The 22,284-nt window shown below is 42.3% G+C and overlaps 1 protein-coding gene across 3 annotated transcripts in view; it reads right to left on the reverse strand.

The window, feature by feature from the left end:
- Nucleotides 1-22,284, reverse strand: part of IREB2 (iron responsive element binding protein 2) — a gene marked incomplete in the record, with an annotated part of 432,524 nt that overhangs the window by 331,775 nt on the left and 78,465 nt on the right. For 2 of the 3 annotated variants that reach the window (XM_053717273.1, XM_053717271.1), the window contains 2 exon segments: nucleotides 4,046-4,115; nucleotides 11,135-11,350. In XM_053717273.1, the coding sequence (XP_053573248.1) occupies nucleotides 4,046-4,115; nucleotides 11,135-11,350 (286 nt within the window). 3 annotated transcript variants of the gene reach the window in all.

Here is a 22,284-nt window from a genome sequence, read left to right on the forward strand (position 1 = left end):
GCCAGACTGGACAATTGTAACAACAGACGCCAGCCTACTAGGTTGGGGCGCTGTCTGGAATTCCCTGAAGGCTCAGGGATCATGGACTCAAGAGGAGAGTATCCTTCCAATAAACATTCTGGAATTGAGAGCAGTTCTCAATGCCCTTCTGGCTTGGCCTCAGTTAGCAACTCTGAGGTTCATCAGGTTTCAGTCGGACAACATCACGACTGTGGCTTACATCAACCATCAGGGAGGGACAAGGAGTTCCCTAGCGATGATGGAAGTATCAAAGATAATTCGCTGGGCAGAGTCTCACTCTTGCCACCTGTCAGCGATCCACATCCCAGGAGTGGAGAACTGGGAGGCGGATTTCCTAAGTCGCCAGACTTTTCATCCGGGGGAGTGGGAACTTCATCCAGAGGTCTTTGCCCAAATACTTCGACGTTGGGGCAAACCAGATATGGATCTCATGGCGTCTCGCCAGAACGCCAAGTTTCCTTGTTACGGGTCCAGGTCCAGGGACCCGGGAGCGGTCCTGATAGATGCCTTGACAGCACCTTGGACCTTCAGGATGGCTTATGTGTTTCCACCCTTCCCGATGCTTCCTCGTTTGATTGCCAGGATCAAACAGGAGAAAGCATCGGTGATTCTAATAGCGCCTGCGTGGCCACGCAGGACCTGGTATGCAGATCTAGTGGACATGTCATCCTGTCCACCTTGGTCTCTGCCTCTGAGACAGGACCTTCTAATTCAGGGTCCTTTCAAACATCAAAATCTAATTTCTCTGAAGCTGACTGCATGGAAATTGAACGCTTGATTTTATCAAAGCGTGGATTTTCAGAGTCAGTAATTGATACCTTAATACAGGCTAGGAAACCTGTTACCAGGAAAATTTACCATAAGATATGGCGTAAATACTTACACTGGTGCGAATCCAAGAGCTACTCATGGAGTAAGGTTAGGATTCCTAGGATATTGTCTTTTCTACAAGAAGGTTTAGAAAAGGGTTTATCTGCAAGTTCTTTAAAGGGACAGATCTCAGCTCTATCCATCCTTTTACACAAACGTCTGTCAGAAGTTCCAGACGTTCAGGCTTTTTGTCAGGCTTTGGCTAGGATTAAGCCTGTGTTTAAGACTGTAGCTCCACCGTGGAGCTTAAAATTAGTTCTTAACGTTTTACAGGGTGTTCCATTTGAACCCCTTCATTCCATTGATATCAAGCTGTTATCTTGGAAAGTTCTGTTTTTAATGGCTATTTCCTCGGCTCGTAGAGTCTCTGAGTTATCAGCCTTACATTGTGATTCTCCTTATCTGATTTTTCATTCAGATAAGGTAGTTCTGCGTACTAAACCTGGGTTCTTACCTAAGGTAGTCACTAACAAGAATATAAATCAAGAGATTGTTGTTCCATCATTGTGCCCTAACCCTTCTTCAAAGAAGGAACGACTTCTGCACAATCTAGACGTAGTCCGTGCCCTGAAATTTTATTTACAGGCAACTAAAGATTTTCGCCAAACTTCTTCCCTGTTTGTCGTTTATTCTGGACAGAGGAGAGGTCAAAAAGCATCTGCTACCTCTCTATCCTTTTGGCTTCGTAGCATAATACGTTTAGCCTATGAGACTGCTGGACAGCAACCTCCTGAAAGGATTACAGCTCATTCTACTAGAGCTGTGGCTTCCACTTGGGCCTTTAAGAATGAGGCCTCTGTTGAACAGATTTGCAAGGCTGCAACTTGGTCTTCTCTTCATACTTTTTCCAAATTTGACACTTTTGCTTCTTCGGAGGCTGTTTTTGGGAGAAAGGTTCTTCAGGCAGTGGTTCCTTCCGTATAAAGATCCTGCCTGTCCCTCCCGTCATCCGTGTACTTTAGCTTTGGTATTGGTATCCCATAAGTAATGGATGACCCGTGGACTGACTACACTTAACAGGAGAAAACATAATTTATGCTTACCTGATAAATTCCTTTCTCCTGTAGTGTAGTCAGTCCACGGCCCGCCCTGTTTTTTTATGGCAGGTCAAAATTTTTAAATTATACTCCAGTCACCACTGCACCCTATAGTTTCTCCTTTCTCGTTTGGTTTTCGGTCGAATGACTGGGTGTGACGTAGAGGGGAGGAGCTATATAGCAGCTCTGCTTGGGTGATCCTCTTGCACTTCCTGTTGGGGAGGAGTTAATATCCCATAAGTAATGGATGACCCGTGGACTGACTACACTACAGGAGAAAGGAATTTATCAGGTAAGCATAAATTATGTTTTTATAATAGGAGTAAATTAGAAAGTCGCTTAAAATTGCATTCTCCGACTTGAAAGTTTAATTTTGACTACACTATTCCTTTAAAGGGACATAAAACCCCCCAAAACATTTTTTTGCGATTTAGATAGAACATACAATGTTAAACAACTTTCCGATTTACTTCTATTATCAAATGTTCTTTGTTTTCTTGTTATCCTTGTTGTAAAGCAGGAAAGTAAGCTCAGGAGCGTGCACATGTCTGCAGCAATATATAGCAGCAGTTTTGCAACAATGTTATACATTAGCAAGAGCACTAAATGGCAGCACTATTTCCTGTCATGTAGAGCTCCAGACATGTGCAAGCTACCTATCTAGATATCTCTTCAGCAAAGAACAACATTATTAATAAAATTAATAGGAGAAAATTGGAAACTTTTTTTAAATGGCATTCTTTATCTGAATCGTGAAAGAAAGTTTCACGTCCCTTTAAAATGCACAGGATATTACAATTTAAGCTCCCCCAACCTCTTTTGAGAGCTGTTCATGGCATTTTCAATGATATCACTGACAACATTAAATAAATCACGTGACATTATCCAAAACAAAATACCGTATTGTTCCGCATATAGGCCGCACCTGAATATAGGCCGCACCCTTAAAGTTTGGTGCCATTTTAAAGAAATTAAAAATTTTAAAGCTGCAATGTTTGCAAGTGAGACCAGCAGAGTCCCAATGTAGGGTGCCAGCTCCCAGGGGGATCCTTTTCCACTTCCCCAAGACCCAAGAGTATAAAATAAAACAAAGGAAAGATGCTGAACTCCTTAGTATGGTAATTTCAAATGTGAAAAAAAAAAACTTTATTCAGGCATTAAAGCTATAATGGCTAAATAAAGGCTTTTTCACATTTGAAATTATCACAGGCAAAACTGACTAACATGGGACATCCTGTGCTCTGCCCACTTCCTCCCTACCCACACTGCAATACCCATAAGGCACATTCCTATAATCACCCTACCGGTATAAGCATCCTCCTTGTACCGGTACTTGTATCAACCACGGACTCTGCATGGGTACTTGTATCAACCACGGACTCTGCATGGGTACTTGTATCAACCACGGACTCTGCATGGGTACTTGTATCAACCACGGACTCTGCATGCCATTCCGTTCAGCACACAGCTCCTACTGTGATGACATCATCATCTACAGCCACATCTGCCGCTCCATCCCTGCAGACTGCAACGCCTGTAAAAGAAGCATTTAGCAACGTCTTCGGTTCACTCCTAGAAGACTGCTAATGTTACCAATACCTGCGACTAAGCATTAGCAGTCTTCTAGGAGTGAACCAAAGACGTTGCTAAATGCTTCTTTCACAGACGTTGCAGTCTGCAGGGACGGAGCGGCAGATGTGGCTGTAGATGATGATGACATCAAAGTAGGAGCTGTGTCTGAACGCAAAGGCATGCAGAGTCCGTAGTTACTCGCTCAGGGATCACTCTAACATATAGGGCTACCATATTACTGCATACCCATACCACTGTATAAGTTACTGGTACATTCCTTACCCGGTTATTACTATAAAAGGCAGGTTTAAGCAAAATAAAAAAAAAAACAAGAAAAAATGCCGAATATAGGCCGCGCCCCGCATATAGGCCGCACTGCAACTTTAAAGGTCAAAATCAAGGGAAAAAAGTGCGGCCTATATGCGGAACAATACGGTAATTCAAAAGCAGTAAACAAAAATGTCAATATGTCTAGAAATGGGATAGCAACATGTCATGTTATAGTATTCCAAGAAGATGAGTAGCTAAACTGTATGCATCTTTACCTTGAAAAAGCGATGCCTCTCCTTATTTCGATTAAATTCCACATCAAGACTTTTTAACGCAGCTTCTGGCCTGCAACAATTTAAATATTTAAAGATTATATATTTGACTCAATATTGCAGAAGCATTTTATGCACTAGGCATTTTTAAAACATTTGTATTTAAATTTAAAAAAAAAATATGAAAATTATGATTACAATGGGAGTTAGAGCAATTCAGTGACCATTGTATAAGTTATCACTTTATTTTCAATTTCTTGAATTTGCGGAATCCCAGTAAGAAGATGAAGATTAGTTTCTTTATCAGTAACACAAAATACTTATTTTATTCGCTTCAGGGGAAACTAGTCTTCATAATGAAATTGGGGGAACATTTTAATTAGATAAGTACAATGAATTTCCACGAAATAACCGTAACTAGGTTTACATTAAGCTATACAATGCTGCTAAAACCAAGAGTGACATCCACAATCAAATGCCAAATGCTAAGAAAACTGTAATCTTGTAGTCTGATCACAAACACGGATAACCACAAAATCTGAGCCAAGAGAAATTCTGTGAAAATATACAGTTTCTACACTATGCCTTGGGTTGTGGATGTAATTAGTATTGTTCTCACATTCCAATATGGTGTTTTACTGGTTCACTTTCCCAATAAGCCTTTAATTATGAGACAATTATTTAAACAAAGTTAGAAAGAATGCAGCTGGGTGTGATACTTTTCATGTTTTGAATACATGCTAAAAAGAAATCCAATTCTAAAACATATCAAGTTGCAATTTAAAATAGAAACCTAAACCAAGGGAAAAACATAATTTATGCTTACCTGATAAATTTATTTCTCTTGTAGTGTATCCAGTCCACGGATCATCCATTACTTATGGGATATATTCTCCTTCCCAACAGGAAGTTGCAAGAGTCCACCCACAGCAAAGCTGCTATATAGCTCCTCCCCTAACTGCCATTACCAGTCATTCGACCGAAAACATGCAGAGAAAGGAAAACCATAGGGTGCAGTGGTGACTGTAGTTTAATGGAAAAATTACCTGCCTTAAAGTGACAGGGCGGGCCGTGGACTGGATACACTACAAGAGAAATAAATTTATCAGGTAAGCATAAATTATGTTTTCTCTTGTTAAGTGTATCCAGTCCACGGATCATCCATTACTTATGGGATACCAATACCAAAGCTAAAGTACACGGATGATGGGAGGGACAAGGCAGGTACTTAAATGGAAGTTACCACTGCCTGTAAAAAACCCTTTCTCCCAAAAATAGCCTCCGAAGAAGCAAGGTATCAAATTTGTTAAATTTGAAAAAGTATGAAACGCAGACCAAGACTCCGTCTTGTAATCTGTTCAACAGAAGCCACATTTAAAAAAGGCCCAAGTGAAAACCACAGCTCTAGTAGAATGAGCTGTAATCCCTTCAGGAGGCTGCTGTCCAGCAGTCTCATAAGCTAAATGAATTATGCTTTTTAACCAAAAAGACAGAGAGGTTGCTGAAGTCCTTTGACCTCTCCTCTGTCCAGAATAGACAACAAACAAGGTGAATGTTTGATGAAAATCTGAAGTAGCTTGTAAGTAAAACTTTAAAACACGAACCACGTCCAAATTGTGTAATAGACGTTCCTTCTTTGAAGAAGGATTAGGATACAAGAATGGAACAACAATCTCTTGAGTGATATTGTTGTTAGATACCACCTTAGGTAAAAACCCAGGTTGGTACACAGGACTACCTTATCCGTACGGAGAACCAGATAAGGAGAATCACATTGCAACGCAGATAACTCGGAGACTCTATGAGCCGAGGAAATAGCTACCAAAAAGGAACTTTCCAAGATAGAAGTTTGATATCTATGGAATGAAAAGGTTCAAATGGAACTCCTTGAAGAACCTTAAGAACCAGCTTTAAGCTCCATGGCGGAGCAACATTTTTAACCACAGGCTTGGTTCTAACCAAAGCCTGACCAAATGCCTGAACGTCTAGAATACCTGCCAGACGCTTGTGCAAAAGAATAGACAGAGTAGAAATCTGTCCTTTTAAAGAACTAGCTGACAACCCTTTTCTCAAAATCATCTTGGAGAAAAGATAATATCCTGGGAATCCAGACTTTACTCCATGAGTAACCCTTGGATTCATAACAATAAGATATTTACACCATATCTTATGTTAAATTTTCCTAGAGACAGGCTTTTATGCCTGTATTAAGGTATCAATTACTGACTCGGAGAAGCCATGCTTTGATAACATCAAGCGTTCTGTCTCCAGGCAGTCCATCTCAGATTAGTTATATTTAGATGGTTGAAAAGACCCTGAGGTAGAGGGTCCTGTCTCAGAAGCAGAGACCGTGGTGGAAAGGATGACATGTCCACCAGATCTGCATACCAGGTCCTGCGTGGCCACGCAGGCGCTGTCAAAAGCACCAAAGCACTCTCCTGCTTGATCTTGTGCAAACCCCTCCGGAGGGAATTCCCACTCCCCCGGATGAAAAGTCTGACGACTTAGAAAATCTGCCTCCCAGTTCTCAACACCTGGGATAGGGATAGCTTTTAGACAAGAGTGAGTCTCTGTCCAGTGAATTATTTTAAGACTTCTAACATTGCTAGGGAACTTCTGTTCCCCCTTGATGGTTGATGTAAGCCACAGTCGTGATATTGTCCGACTGAAATATGATGTACCTCAGAGTTGCTAACTGAGGCCAAGTCTGAAGAGCATGGAATATCGCTCCCAGTTCCAGAATATTCATTAGAAGGAGGGTCTCCTCCTGAGTCCACTATCCCTGAGCCTTCAGGGAGTTCCAGACTGTATCCCAACCTAAAAGGCTGGCATCTGTTGTAACAATTGTCCCATCTGACCTGCGGAAGGTCATACCCTTGGACAGATGGACCCGAGATAGTCACCAGAGAAGAGAATCTCTGGTTTCTTGGTCCGGATTTAACAGGAGAACAAATCTGTGTAATCCCCGTTCCTCTGGCTGAGCATGCATAGTTGCAGTGGTCTGAAATGTAGGCGTGCAAACGGTACTATGTCCCTTGCCGCTACCATTAAGCCGATTACATTCATGTACTGAGCCACCAAAGGGCGCGGATGGAATGAAGAACACGGCAGAAATTTAGAAACTTTGACAACCTGGACTCCGTCAGGTAAATTTTAATTTCTACAAAATCTATCAGAATCCCTAGGAGGGAAACCCTTGATATTGGGGATAGAGAACTCTTTCCTTGTTCACTTTCCACCCATGCGATCTCAGAAATGCCAGTACTACGTCCGTATGAGACTTGGCAACTTGGATGTTTGACGCCTGTATCAGGATGTGGTCTAAATAAGGGGCCACTTCTATGCCCCGCGGCCTAAGGACCGCCAAAGTGACCCCAGAACCTCCATAAAGATTCTAGGGGCTGTAGTTAACCCAAAGGAAAGAGCTACAAACTGGTAATGCCTGTCTAGAAAGGCAAACCTGAAAAAACGATGGTGATCTTTATGCATCGTAATGTGAGGATAAGCATCCTTCAAATCCATTGTAGTCCTCTATTGACTCTCCTGGATCATAGTTAAGATGGTACGAATAGTTTCCATCTTAAATGATAGAATTCTAAAGAATTTGTTTAAGATCTTTTAGATCCAAAATAGGTCTGAAGGTTTCCTTTCCTTGGGAACCACAAACCGATTTGAGGAAAACTGTGTCCCTGTTCCTCTATTGGAACTGAATGGGTCACGTACACAATGCAAGAATGTCTCTTTCTTTATCTGGTTTGCAGATAAATGTGAAAGGCAAAAACTCCCCTTTTTTGGGGGGGAAAGCTTTGAAATCCAGAAGATATCTCTGGGGTATAATTTCCAATGCCCAGGGATCCTGGGCATCTCTTGCCCACGCCTGGGCGAAGAATGAAGTCTGCCCCCTATAGGATCCGTTACCAGATAGGGCTCCTTGACCTGCTTATCTTTGTTCCAGGTCCGGTTGTCTCCAGACCGCCTTGGACTGAGCAAAAGTTCCCTCTTATTTTGCCTTAGAGGAAGTTTATGCCACACCTGCCTTGAATTTTCGAAAGGCACGAAAATTAGGCCTTTTTTGTCCCTTGATTTGGACCTGTCCTGAGGAAGGGCATGATCTTTTCCTCCAGTGATATAAGTAATAATCTCCTTCAAACTAGGCCTGAATAGGGTCTGCCCCTTGAAGGGAAGTTAAGTAGCTTATTTATTAAAGTCGCGACAGCTGCGCGCCAGTATAGTAAAAAACAGAATTCTTAGCCGTTAGTCTAGTCAAAGGAACAAAGGCATCAGAAAACAAAGGAATTGGCTAGCTTAAGTGCTCTAAGCTTGTCAAATATATTCATCCAATGGAGCCTGTAAAGCCTCATCAAGAGACTCAAACCAGAACGCTGCAGCAGCAGTGACAGGAGCAATGCGTGCAAGGGGCTGCAGGATAAAACCTTGTTGAATAAACATTTTTTATCCATTGGATCTAAAAAAGCACAACAGTCCTCGCCAGAGGTAGTGGTACGCTTAGCTAGAGTAGAAACTCTTCTCTCCACCTTAGGAACTGTCTGCCATAAGTCCCGTGTGGTGGCAACTATTAGAAAACATTCTTCTAAAAAATAGGAGGGGAAGAGAACGGCACACCTGGTCTATCCCATTCCTTATGTTTTTCCAATACCTAAAGAGGTTTACTAAAATTTTTCATAAGTACACACCGGCACTGCATATTATTTATCCAGTCTACACAATTTCTCTGGCACTGCGATTGTACACATTCATTCAGAGCAGCTAAAGCCTCCCTGAGCAACAAGTGGAGGTTCTCAAGCATAAATTTTAAATGTAGAAATATCAGAATCAGGTTAAATCATCTTCCCTGAGTCACAAATATCACCCACAGACTAAGCATATTGTGAGGTAGTATCAGACATGGTTCTTAAAGCGTCTGTATGCTCTGTATCTACCCCCAGAGCTGTTTTGCTTTCCTTTAATTTCAGGTAGTCTGACTAATACTGCTGCCAGTGTATTATACACAACCTTTGCCATGTCTTGTAAAATAAACGCTATGGGCGCCATTTGAGCGTGAGTCCCTGGAGCGGGAGTCAAAGGGTCTGACACGTGGGAAGAGTTAGTCGGCATAACTTCCCCCTCGACAGAATCCTCTGGTAAAATAAACGCTATGGGTGCCCTTGATGTACTTGGCGCCATTTGAGCGTGAGTCCCTAAAGCGGGAGTCAAAGGGTCTGACACGTGGGGAGAGTTAGTCGGCATAACTTCCCCCTCGACAGAATCCTCTGGTGATAATGTTTTTAAATACAAAAAATGATCTTTATTGTTTAACATGAAATCAGTACATCTGGTACACATTCTAAAATGGGGTTCCACCATGGCTTTAAACATAATAAACACAGAGCCTCCTCTATGTTAGACATGTTAGAACTAATAAAGAGACTAGTAAGCTTGGAAAACACTTTAAATCAAGTTAACAAGCAAATATAACAAACGTTACTGTGCCTTTAAGAGAAACAAATTTTGTCAAAATTTGAAAAACAGTGAAAAAAGGCAGTAAATCAAACGAAATTTTTACAGTACATGTAATAAGTTAACAGAGCATTGCACCCACTTGCAAATGGATGATTAACCCCTTAATGCAAAAAACAGATTAAAAAAAAAAAACGACATTTTTTTAAACAGACACAACAAAACTGCCACAGCTGAGCTGTGGATTACCTTCCCTATAACTGTTTCTATGCAAAATTTAAGCCAGCCATGTGGAAAAATTAGGCCCCAATAAGTTTTATCACCAAACATATGTTAAAAAACGATTAAACATGCCAGCAAACGTTTTAAAACACATTCTTATAAGAGTATGTATGTCTATTAATAAGCCTGATCCAGTCGCTATCACTGCATTTAAGGCTTTACTTACATTACTTCGGTATCAGCAGTATTTTCTTAGTCAATTCCATTCCTTAGAAAAATATATTACTGCACATACCTTAGCATATATCTCTATCAATCAGCCTGGTACCAGTCGCTTTCACTGCATTTAAAGGCTGTACTTACATTACTTCGGTATCAGCAGTATTTTCTTAGTCAATTCCATTCCTTAGAAAAATATTTTACTGCACATACCTTATTTGCAGGAAAACCTGCACGCCATTCCCCCTCTGAAGTACCTTACTCCTCAGAATGTGTGAGAACAGCAACTGGATCTTAGTTACGTCTGCTAAGATCATAGAAAAAACGCAGGCAGATTCTTCTTCCAAATACTGCCTGAGATAAACAGCACACTCCGGTGCCATTTAAAAATAACAAACTTTTGATTGAAGAAATAAACTAAGTATAAAAAACCACACACTCTCACGACCTCCTATCTATGTTGAGACTTGCAAGAGAATGACTGGTAATGGCAGTTAGGGGAGGAGCTATATAGCAGCTTTGCTGTGGGTGGACTCTTGCAACTTCCTGTTGGGAAGGAGAATATATCCCATAAGTAATGGATGATCCGTGGACTGGATACACTTAACAAGAGAAAAACTGACGCAAAGTCACAATAAACCTGTTCATAAAAGCAAGGAAAAAAACAAACAGAGAAAAATAAAGCAGTGAAATGAACATTCTGCACGTGTTGTCATCCCATAAACTTGTCCAGTTCCTGGCCTGCTTTAGTGCAGCTACATATACTATAGCCAGTAGCAATTTTTACTTGAGAAAGAACTTGACAGCCTTATTAAATATCACAGCAAACATGATCCCAAGTATTTAATCCAGAGTGTGATGATAGAATTGTATAAACAACTCATTACTTCCTCTCAGATATTAAATGGAATTCCAGTTTCCATGATGATGATGATGATGATGATGATGATGATGATGATGATGATGATGATGATAATAACAATAACAATAATAAATATTCAAAATGGTTATCAACATATACCTAAAATGAATTAAATATTATACAATGAGGGTACCTTTTACTTTCAACTCTATTCACATTCTATGTTTCAGTTGGAACAAATATTTTATATTTGGAGTATAATTGGAGTATAAGTAGAACAAAATTAAGAAAATTCAAATAAGTAAAAAATAAATAAAAAAACAATTTCTTACTCAGGAATGGGTTGCAGATGAAACGGACACAGTAAAGGGGTGTTCTCAATCTGTGTACGGGAATTGCCGTTTGAAGCTCCTGAATCGCAAGCTCCTTTGCAACTGTTTTGGCTTCTGCAGTGTGGTTTTTTCCCCTGAGTTTTTGCCGGCGATAGTTTGGATGCCGATTTGTGTATTTCAGTTGCTGGTACACTGGGGATGCTTTGAGCAGCACTACTGTGGGGATGAAGTTAATTAGGAAATGCATTACACGTAGAAAATTTAAACACATTTATAACTCAATGTATTACAAATTGTTGCAGGGTTTGGTTATTTCCGAGCAGTCCTTTGAAAAGCCTTGTGTTTACCTTTATGGTTTTCATCACGGAGGACAATCCGAGCCACAAGTAAATGAGTTCCTGCCCTGAGCTAACAAATCACTGTTTTGCACACTAAAGGGTAAACAGGTAAGCTTCTTTTTTTTCTCTCTTTAAAAATGCATACTCTATCTAAATCATGAAAGTTTGATTTTGACTAGACTGTCCCTGTTTTTTAAACAACTTTCCAATTTTCCTCCAGTGTCACTTTGAGATGTATTAAGTTTTCAATATTTTTACGATTTATTTTGCTGTGTTAATTTAATGGGGGACCTGTGTGTCAATATCCCCCTATTGTTATGTTCCGATTGCTATTGGAACATCTTTTTCTTAAACTAAAATTTATTTATATAAAAAGAGGTGGCCTTACAGCTTAGAAATTAGCATATGTGCCTAACTAGGTTTAGCTTTCAACAAAGATTACCAAGAGAACAAAGCAAATTTCATGATAAAATTGGAAAGTTGTTTAAAATTACATGCCCTATCTGAATCATGAAAACAGAATTTATGCTTACCTGATAAATTACTTTCTCCAACGGTGTGTCCGGTCCACGGCGTCATCCATTACTTGTGGGATATTCTCCTCCCCTACAGGGAATGGCAAGGAGAGCACACAGCAAGAGCTGTCCATATAGCTCCCCCTCTGGCTCCGCCCCCCAGTCATTCGACCGACGGTTAGGAGAAAAAGGAGAAACTATAGGGTGCTGTGGTGACTGTAGTGTATAAAGAAAAAGAGAAATTTTTCAAACCTGATTAAAAAACCAGGGCGGGCCGTGGACCGGACACACCGTTGGAGAAAGTAATTTATCAGGTAAGCATAAATTCTGTTTTCTCCAACATTGGTGTGTCCGGTCCACGGCGTCATCCATTACTTGTGGGAACCAATACCAAAGCTTTAGGACACGGATGAAGGGAGGGAGCAAATCAGGTTACCTAAACAGAAGGCACCACGGCTTGCAAAACCTTTCTCCCAAAAATAGCCTTCGAAGAAGCATAAGTATCAAATTTGTAGAATCTGGCAAAAGTGTGCAGAGAAGACCAAGTCGCTGCCTTACATATCTGATCAACAGAAGCCTCGTTCTTGAAGGCCCATGTGGAAGCCACAGCCCTAGTAGAGTGAGCTGTGATTCGTTCAGGAGGCTGCCGTCCGGCAGTCTCATAAGCCAATCGGATGATGCTTTTCAGCCAGAAAGAAAGAGGTAGCAGTAGCTTTTTGTCCTCTCCTCTTACCAGAATAAACGACAAACAAAGAAGAAGTTTGCCTGAAATCCTTTGTTGCTTCTAAATAGAACTTTAAAGTACGGACTACATCTAAATTGTGTAACAAACGTTCCTTCTTTGAAACTGGATTCGGACACAAAGAAGGAACAACTATTTCCTGGTTAATATTCTTGTTGGAAACAACTTTTGGAAGAAAACCAGGCTTGGTACGCAAAACAACCTTATCTGAATGGAACACCAGATAGGGTGGATCACACTGCAAAGCAGATAATTCAGAAACTCTTCTAGCAGAAGAAATAGCAACCAAAAACAGAACTTTCCAAGATAGTAACTTGATATCTATGGAATGTAAGGGTTCAAACGGAACCCCTTGAAGAACTGAAAGAACTAAATTTAGACTCCAAGGAGGAGTCAAGGGTCTGTAAACAGGCTTGATTCTGACCAAAGCCTGTACAAAAGCCTGTACATCTGGCACAGCTGCCAGTCGTTTGTGTAACAAGACAGATAAAGCAGAAATCTGTCCTTTTAAAGAACTCGCTGACAATCCCTTATCCAAACCTTCTTGGAGAAAGGAGAGGATCTTAGGAATTTTAATCTTACTCCAGGAGTATCCGTTGGATTCACACCAACAGATATATCTTTTCCATATTTTATGGTAAATCTTTCTAGTCACAGGTTTTCTGGCTTGGACCAGAGTATCTATTACTGAATCTGAAAACCCACGCTTGGATAAAATCAAACGTTCAATTTCCAAGCAGTCAGCTGCAGAGAAACTAGATTTGGATGTTCGAATGGACCTTGTACTAGAAGATCCTGTCTCAAAGGTAGCTTCCATGGTAGAGCCAATGACATATTCACCAGGTCTGTATACCAAGTCCTGAGCGGCCACGCAGGAGCTATCAGAATCACAGAGGCCTTCTCCTGTTTGATCCTGGCTACAAGCCTGGGAAGGAGAGGGAACGGTGGAAACGCATAAGCTAGGTTGAACGACCAAGGCGCTACTAATGCATCCACTAGAGTCGCCTTGGGATCCCTGGATCTGGACCCGTAGCAAGGAACCTTGAAGTTCTGACGGGACGCCATCAGATCCATGTCTGGAATGCCCCATAATTGAGTCAACTGGGCAAACACCTCCGGGTGGAGTTCCCACTCCCCTGGATGGAAAGTCTGACGATTCAGATAATCCGCCTCCCAGTTGTCTACTCCTGGGATGTGGATTGCAGATAGGTGGCAGGAGTGATCCTCCGCCCATTTGATGATTTTGGATACCTCTCTCATCGCCAAGGAACTCCTTGTTCCACCCTGATGGTTGATGTAAGCTACAGTCGTCATGTTGTCTGACTGGAATCTTATGAATCCGGCCTTCGCTAGTTGAGGCCAAGCACGGAGAGCATTGAATATCGCTCTCAGTTCCAGGATGTTGATCGGGAGAAGAGACTCTTCCCGAGACCATAAACCCTGAGCTTTCAGGGAATCCCAGACCGCGCCCCAGCCTAATAGACTGGCGTCGGTCGTGACAATGACCCACTCTGGTCTGTTAGAATCTTTGGAGACAAGTCTGTATAGTCCCCATTCCACTGCTTGAGCATGCACAGTTGTAATGGTCTTAGATGAATTCGAGCAAAAGGAACTATGTCCATTGCTGCAACCATCAACCCTACTACTTCCATGCACTGAGCTATGGAAGGCTGCAGAATAGAGAGAAGAACTTGACACGCGTTTAGAAGCTTTGACTTTCTGACCTCTGTCAAGAAGATCTTCATTTCTAAAGAATCTATTATTGTTCCCAAAAAGGGAACTCTTGTCGACGGAGACAGGGAACTCTTTTCTACGTTCACCTTCCACCCGTGAGATCTGAGAAAGGCTAGAACAATGTCTGTATGAGCCTTTGCCTTGGAAAGAGACGACGCTTGAATTAGGGACCCGAGCACCTTTGTGAAAAATTCTGGGAGCAGTGGCTAGTCCGAATGGGAGAGCCACGAACTGATAATGTTTGTCCAGAAAGGCGAACCTTAGGAACTGATGATGATCTTTGTGGATAGGAATATGTAGATACGCATCCTTTAAATCCACGGTAGTCATATATTGACCCTCCTGGATTGTAGGTAAAATTGTTCGATTGGTTTCCATTTTGAACGATGGAACTCTGAGAAATTTGTTTAGAATTTTTAAATCCAGAATTGGTCTGAAAGTTCCCTCTTTTTTGGGAACTACAAACAGGTTTGAGTAAAACCCCTGACCTTGTTCCACAGTTGGAACTGGGTGTATCACTCCCATCTTTAACAGGTCTTCTACACAATGTAAGAATGCCTGTCTCTTTATTTGGTTTGAAGATAAGTGAGACATGTGGAACCTTCCCCTTGGGGGTAGTTCCTTGAATTCTAGAAGATAACACTGAGAGACTATTTCTAGTGCCCAGGGATCCTGAACATCTCTTGCCCAAGCCTGAGCAAAGAGAGAGAGTCTGCCCCCTACTAGATCCGGTCCCGGATCGGGGGCTACTCCTTCATGCTGTTTTGGTAGCAGCAGCAGGCTTCTTGGCCTGTTTACCCTTGTTCCAGCCTTGCATTGGTTTCCAAGCTGGTTTAGTCTGGGAAGCGTTACCCTCTTGTCTAGAGGCTGCAGAGTTGGAATCCGGTCCGTTCCTGAAATTGCGAAAGGAACGGAAATTGGACTTATTCTTAGCCTTGAAAGGCCTATCTTGTGGGAGGGTATGGCCCTTTCCCCCAGTGATGTCTGAAATAATTTCTTTCAATTCTGGCCCAAAAAGGGTCTTACCTTTGAAAGGGATATTAAGCAATTTTGTCTTGGAAGATACATCCGCTGACCAAGACTTTAGCCAGAGCGCTCTGCGCGCCACAATTGCAAACCCTGAATTTTTCGCCGCTAATCTCGCTAACTGCAAAGCGGCGTCTAAAATAAAGGAATTAGCTAACTTAAGTGCGTGAATTCTGTCCATGACCTCCTCATACGGAGTCTCCCTACTGAGCGACTTTTCCAGTTCCTCGAACCAGAACCACGCCGCTGTAGTGACAGGAATAATGCACGAAATAGGTTGAAGGAGGTAACCTTGCTGTACAAAAATCTTTTTAAGCAAACCCTCCAATTTTTTATCCATAGGATCTTTGAAAGCACAATTGTCCTCAATGGGAATGGTCGTGCGTTTGGCTAGTGTAGAAACCGCCCCCTCGACCTTAGGAACTGTTTGCCATGTGTCCTTCCTGGGGTCGACCATAGGGAACAATTTCTTAAATATAGGAGGAGGGACAAAAGGTATGCCTGGCTTCTCCCACTCCTTATTCACTATGTCCGCCACCCTTTTAGGTATCGGAAAGGCATCAGGGTGCACCGGGACCTCTAGGAACTTGTCCATCTTGCACAATTTTTCTGGGATGACCAGATTGTCACAATCATCCAGAGTAGATAGCACCTCCTTAAGTAATGCGCGGAGATGCTCTGATTTAAATTTAAATGTCACAACATCAGGTTCTGCCTGCTGAGAAATTCTTCCTGTATCAGAAATTTCTCCATCTGACAAACCCTCCCTCACTGCCACTTCAGACTGGTGTGAGGGTATGACAGAAAAATTATCATCAGCGCCCTCCTGCTCTACAGTGTTTAAAACAGAGCAATCACGCTTTCTCTGAAATGCTGGCATTTTGGATAAAATATTAGCTACGGAGTTATCCATTACTGCCGTCAATTGTTGCATAGTAACAAGCATTGGCGCGCTAGAAGTACTAGGGGTCGCCTGTGCGGGCATAACTGGTATAGACACAGAAGGAGAAGATGTAGAACTATCCCTACTTCCTTCATCTGAGGAATCATCCTGGGCAACCTTACTATTTGTGACAGTACTGTCCTTACTGTGTTTGGACGCCATGGCACAATTATCACATATATTTGAAGGGGGAACCACATTGGCTTCCATACATACAGAACATGATCTATCTGAAGGTACAGACATGTTAAACAGGCTTAAACTGGTAAATAAAGCACAAAAACCGTTTTAAAACAAAACCGTTACTGTCTCTTTAAATGTTAAACAGGGCACACTTTATTACTGAATATGTGAAAGACTATGAAGGAATTATCCAATCTTTACCAAATTTTCACCACAGTGTCTTAATGCATTCAAAGTATTGCACCCGGAAGAGAGAAACCGGAGCCGTTTGCAATTTTAACCCCACTACAGTCCCAGCCACAGCCTTTGTTGCGACTTCACCTATCCCAGGGGGGTATACGATACCAATTCAAGCCTTCTAGGAACGTTTTCAGTGGATACCAGACCCTCACACATGCAGCTGCATGCACTGCACTCAAAAGAAACTGCGCAATAATGGCGCGAAAATGAAGCTCTGCCTACTACAGTGAAAGGCCCTTCCTGACTGGGAAGGTGTCTTAACTAGTGCCTGGCGATAAAAACGTTCCCCAAACAATAAAAGTGTGAAAACTACTTCAAACTTTAAAAAAAAACAACTTAAATAAACAATCGATTTAGCCCTAAAGAGTGTCACCAGTTAATAGCCCATACTAAGCCCTTTATTCTTTCTGAGTCTAAGAAAATGGCTTACCGATCCCCATGAGGGAAAATGCCAGCCTTCCAGCATTACACAGTCTTGTTAGAAAAATACCTAGTCATACCTTGAGCAGAAAAGTCTGCAAACTGTTCCCCCCAACTGAAGTTCTCTCAGCTCAACAGTCCTGTGTGGGAACAGCAATTTATTTTAGTTACTGCTGCTAAAATCATACTCCTCTTTTAAACAAAACTCTTCATCTCTTTCTGTTTCAGAGTAAATAGTACATACCAGTACTATTTCAAAATAACAAACTCTTGATAGAAGAAATAAAAAACTACAACTAACACCACAAACTCCTCACCATCCCCGTGGAGATGCTACTTGTTCAGAGCGGCAAGGAGAACGACTGGGGGGCGGAGCTATATGGACAGCTCTTGCTGTGTGCTCTCCTTGCCATTCCCTATAGGGGAGGAGAATATCCCACAAGTAATGGATGACGCCGTGGACCGGACACACCAATGTTGGAGAAAGATAGATACATTTTGACTAGACTGTCCCTTTAATATTGAGCAAACAGTACCTTTAAAAGCGACATAAGTCTCCAGTACTGCTTAAATTTTGAAAGTTTTTTTAGGTAAATATGCTTATGATTTAAAAACAGAATTTATGCTTACCTGATAAATTACTTTCTCCAACGGTGTGTCCGGTCCACGGCGTCATCCTTACTTGTGGGATATTCTCTTCCCCAACAGGAAATGGCAAAGAGTCCCAGCAAAGCTGGTCACATGATCCCTCCTAGGCTCCGCCCACCCCAGTCATTCGACCGACGGACAGGAGGAAATATATATATATAGGAGAAACCATATGATACCGTGGTGACTGTAGTTAGAGAAAATAATTCATCAGACCTGATTAAAAAACCAGGGCGGGCCGTGGACCAGACACACCGTTGGAGAAAGTAATTTATCAGGTAAGCATAAATTCTGTTTTCTCCAACATTGGTGTGTCCGGTCCACGGCGTCATCCTTACTTGTGGGAACCAATACCAAAGCTTTAGGACACGGATGAAGGGAGGGAGCAAATCAGGTCACCTAAATGGAAGGCACCACGGCTTGCAAAACCTTTCTCCCAAAAATAGCCTCCGAAGAAGCAAAAGTATCAAATTTGTAAAATTTGGCAAAAGTGTGCAGTGAAGACCAAGTCGCTGCCTTACATATCTGGTCAACAGAAGCCTCGTTCTTGAAGGCCCATGTGGAAGCCACAGCCCTAGTGGAGTGAGCTGTGATTCTTTCAGGAGGCTGCCGTCCGGCAGTCTCATAAGCCAATCGGATAATGCTTTTAAGCCAAAAGGAAAGAGAGGTAGAAGTCGCTTTTTGACCTCTCCTTTTACCAGAATAAACAACAAACAAGGAAGATGTTTGTCTGAAATCTTTAGTAGCCTCTAAATAGAATTTTAGAGCATGGACTACGTCCAAATTGTGTAACAAACGTTCCTTCTTTGAAACTGGATTCGGACACAAAGAAGGTACAACTATCTCCTGGTTAATATTTTTGTTGGAAACAACTTTCGGAAGAAAACCAGGCTTAGTACGCAAAACCACCTTATCTGCATGGAACACCAGATAGGGCGGAGAACACTGCAGAGCAGATAACTCTGAAACTCTTCTAGCAGAAGAAATTGCAACCAAAAACAAAACTTTCCAAGATAATAACTTAATATCTACGGAATGTAAGGGTTCAAACGGAACCCCTTGAAGAACTGAAAGAACTAGATTTAGACTCCAGGGAGGAGTCAAAGGTCTGTAAACAGGCTTGATCCTAACCAGAGCCTGAACAAATGCTTGAACATCTGGCACGGCTGCCAGTCTTTTGTGAAGTAAAACAGATAAAGCAGAGATCTGTCCCTTTAGAGAACTTGCAGATAATCCTTTCTCCAAACCTTCTTGTAGAAAGGATAGAATCTTAGGAATTTTTATCTTGTTCCATGGGAATCCTTTAGATTCACACCAACAGATATATTTTTTCCATATTTTATGGTAAATTTTTCTCGTTACAGGCTTTCTAGCCTGAATCAGAGTATCTATTACAGAATCTGAAAACCCACGCTTTGATAAAATCAAGCGTTCAATCTCCAAGCCGTCAGTTGGAGGGAAACCAGATTCGGATGTTCGAATGGACCCTGAACAAGAAGGTCCTGTCTCAAAGGTAGCTTCCATGGTGGAGCCGATGACATATTCACCAGGTCTGCATACCAAGTCCTGCGTGGCCACGCAGGAGCTATCAAGATCACAGAGGCCCTCTCCTGATTGATCCTGGCTACCAGCCTGGGGATGAGAGGAAACGGTGGGAATACATAAGCTAGGTTGAAGGTCCAAGGTGCTACTAGTGCATCTACTAGAGTCGCCTTGGGATCCCTGGATCTGGACCCGTAGCAAGGAACCTTGAAGTTCTGACGAGACGCCATCAGATCCATGTCTGGAATGCCCCATAATTGAGTTATTTGGGCAAAGATTTCCGGATGGAGTTCCCACTCCCCCGGATGGAATGTCTGACGACTCAGAAAATCCGCTTCCCAATTTTCCACTCCTGGGATGTGGATCGCAGACAAGTGGCAGGAGTGATCCTCCGCCCATTGAATTATCTTGGTCACTTCTTTCATCGCCAGGGAACTCCTTGTTCCCCCCTGATGATTGATATATGCAACGGTCGTCATGTTGTCTGACTGAAACCTTATGAATTTGGCCTTTGCTAGTTGAGGCCAAGCTCTGAGAGCATTGAATATCGCTCTCAGTTCCAGAATGTTTATCGGGAGAAGAGACTCTTCCTGAGACCATAGACCCTGAGCTTTCAGGGATTCCCAGACCGCGCCCCAGCCCACTAGGCTGGCGTCGGTCGTGACAATGACCCACTCTGGTCTGCGGAAGCTCATTCCCTGTGACAGATTGTCCAGGGTCAGCCACCAACGGAGTGAATCTCTGGTCTTTTGATCTACTTGAATCGTCGGAGACAAGTCTGTATAATCCCCATTCCACTGTCTGAGCATGCACAGTTGTAATGGTCTTAGATGAATTCGTGCAAAAGGAACTATGTCCATTGTTGCAACCATCAATCCTATTACTTCCATGCACTGCGCTATGGAAGGACGAGGAACAGAATGAAGTACTTGACAAGAGCTTAGAAGTTTTGATTTTCTGACCTCTGTCAGAAAAATCCTCATTTCTAAGGAATCTATTATTGTTCCCAAGAAGGGAACTCTTGTTGACGGGGACAGAGAACTTTTTTCTTTGTTCACCTTCCATCCGTGAGATCTGAGAAAGGCTAGGACGATGTCCGTATGAGCCTTTGCTTTTGACAGGGACGACGCTTGAATCAGGATGTCGTCCAAGTAAGGTACTACTGCAATGCCCCTTGGTCTTAGAACCGCTAGAAGGGACCCTAGTACCTTTGTGAAAATCCTTGGAGCAGTGGCTAATCCGAATGGAAGTGCAACAAACTGGTAATGCTTGTCCAGAAATGCGAACCTTAGGAACTGATGATGTTACTTGTGGATAGGAATATGTAGGTACGCATCCTTTAAATCCACGGTAGTCATAAATTGATTTTCCTGGATAGTAGGTAGGATCGTTCGAATAGTTTCCATTTTGAACGATGGTACCCTGAGAAATTTGTTTAGGATCTTTAGATCCAAAATTGGTCTGAATGTTCCCTCTTTTTTGGGAACTATGAACAGATTGGAATAAAATCCCATTCCTTGTTCTCTTATTGGAACTGGATGTATCACTCCCATCTTTAACAGGTCTTCTACACAATGTAAGAACGCCTGTCTCTTTATTTGGTTTGAAGATAATTGAGACCTGTGGAACCTTCCCCTTGGGGGTAGTTCCTTGAATTCCAGGAGATAACCTTGAGAAACTATTTCTAGCGCCCAAGGATCCTGAACATCTCTTGCCCAAGCCTGAGCAAAGAGAGAAAGTCTGCCCCCCACTAGATCCGGTCCCGGATCGGGGGCTATCCCTTCATGCTGTTTTGGTAGCAGTGGTAGGCTTCTTGGCCTGCTTACCCTTGTTCCAGCCTTGCATTGGTTTCCAGGCTGGTTTGGGTTGTGAAGTATTACCCTCTTGCTTAGAGGATACAGAATTAGAGGCTGGTCCGTTTCTGCGAAAGGGACGAAAATTAGGCTTATTTTTAGCCTTAAAAGACCTATCCTGTGGGAGGGCGTGGCCCTTTCCCCCAGTGATGTCTGAAATAATCTCTTTCAAATCAGGTCCAAATAATGTTTTACCTTTGAAAGGAATGTTAAGCAATTTTGTCTTGGAAGACACATCCGCTGACCAAGACTTTAGCCAAAGCGCTCTGCGCGCCACGATAGCAAACCCTGAATTTTTCGCCGCTAATCTAGCTAATTGCAAAGCGGCATCTAAAACAAAAGAGTTAGCCAATTTAAGTGCTTGAACTCTGTCCATAACCTCCTCATACGAAGATTCTTTACTGAGCGACTTTTCTAGTTCCTCGAACCAGAAACACGCTGCCGTAGTGACAGGAACAATGCATGAAATTGGTTGTAGAAGGTAACCTTGCTGTACAAAAATCTTTTTAAGCAAACCCTCTAATTTCTTATCCATAGGATCTTTGAAAGCACAACTATCTTTGATAGGAATAGTAGTGCGTTTGTTTAGAGTAGAAACCGCCCCCTCGACCTTGGGGACTGTCTGCCATAAGTCCTTTCTGGGGTCGACTATAGGAAACAATTTCTTAAATATAGGGGGGGGAACAAAAAGGTATGCCGAGCCATTCCCACTCTTTATTTACTATGTCCGCCACCCGCTTGGGTATAGGAAAAGCGTCGGGGGGCACCGGAACCTCTAGGAACTTGTCCATCTTACATAATTTCTCTGGAATGACCAAATTGTCACAATCATCCAGAGTAGATAACACCTCCTTAAGCAGTGCGCGGAGATGTTCTAATTTAAATTTAAATGTCACAACATCAGGTTCAGCTTGATAAGAAATTTTTCCTGAATCTGAGATTTCTCCATCAGACAAAACCTCCCTC

This window comes from Bombina bombina, chromosome 6 (genome assembly GCF_027579735.1).
Source record: "Bombina bombina isolate aBomBom1 chromosome 6, aBomBom1.pri, whole genome shotgun sequence".
Lineage (NCBI taxonomy): Eukaryota > Metazoa > Chordata > Amphibia > Anura > Bombinatoridae > Bombina > Bombina bombina.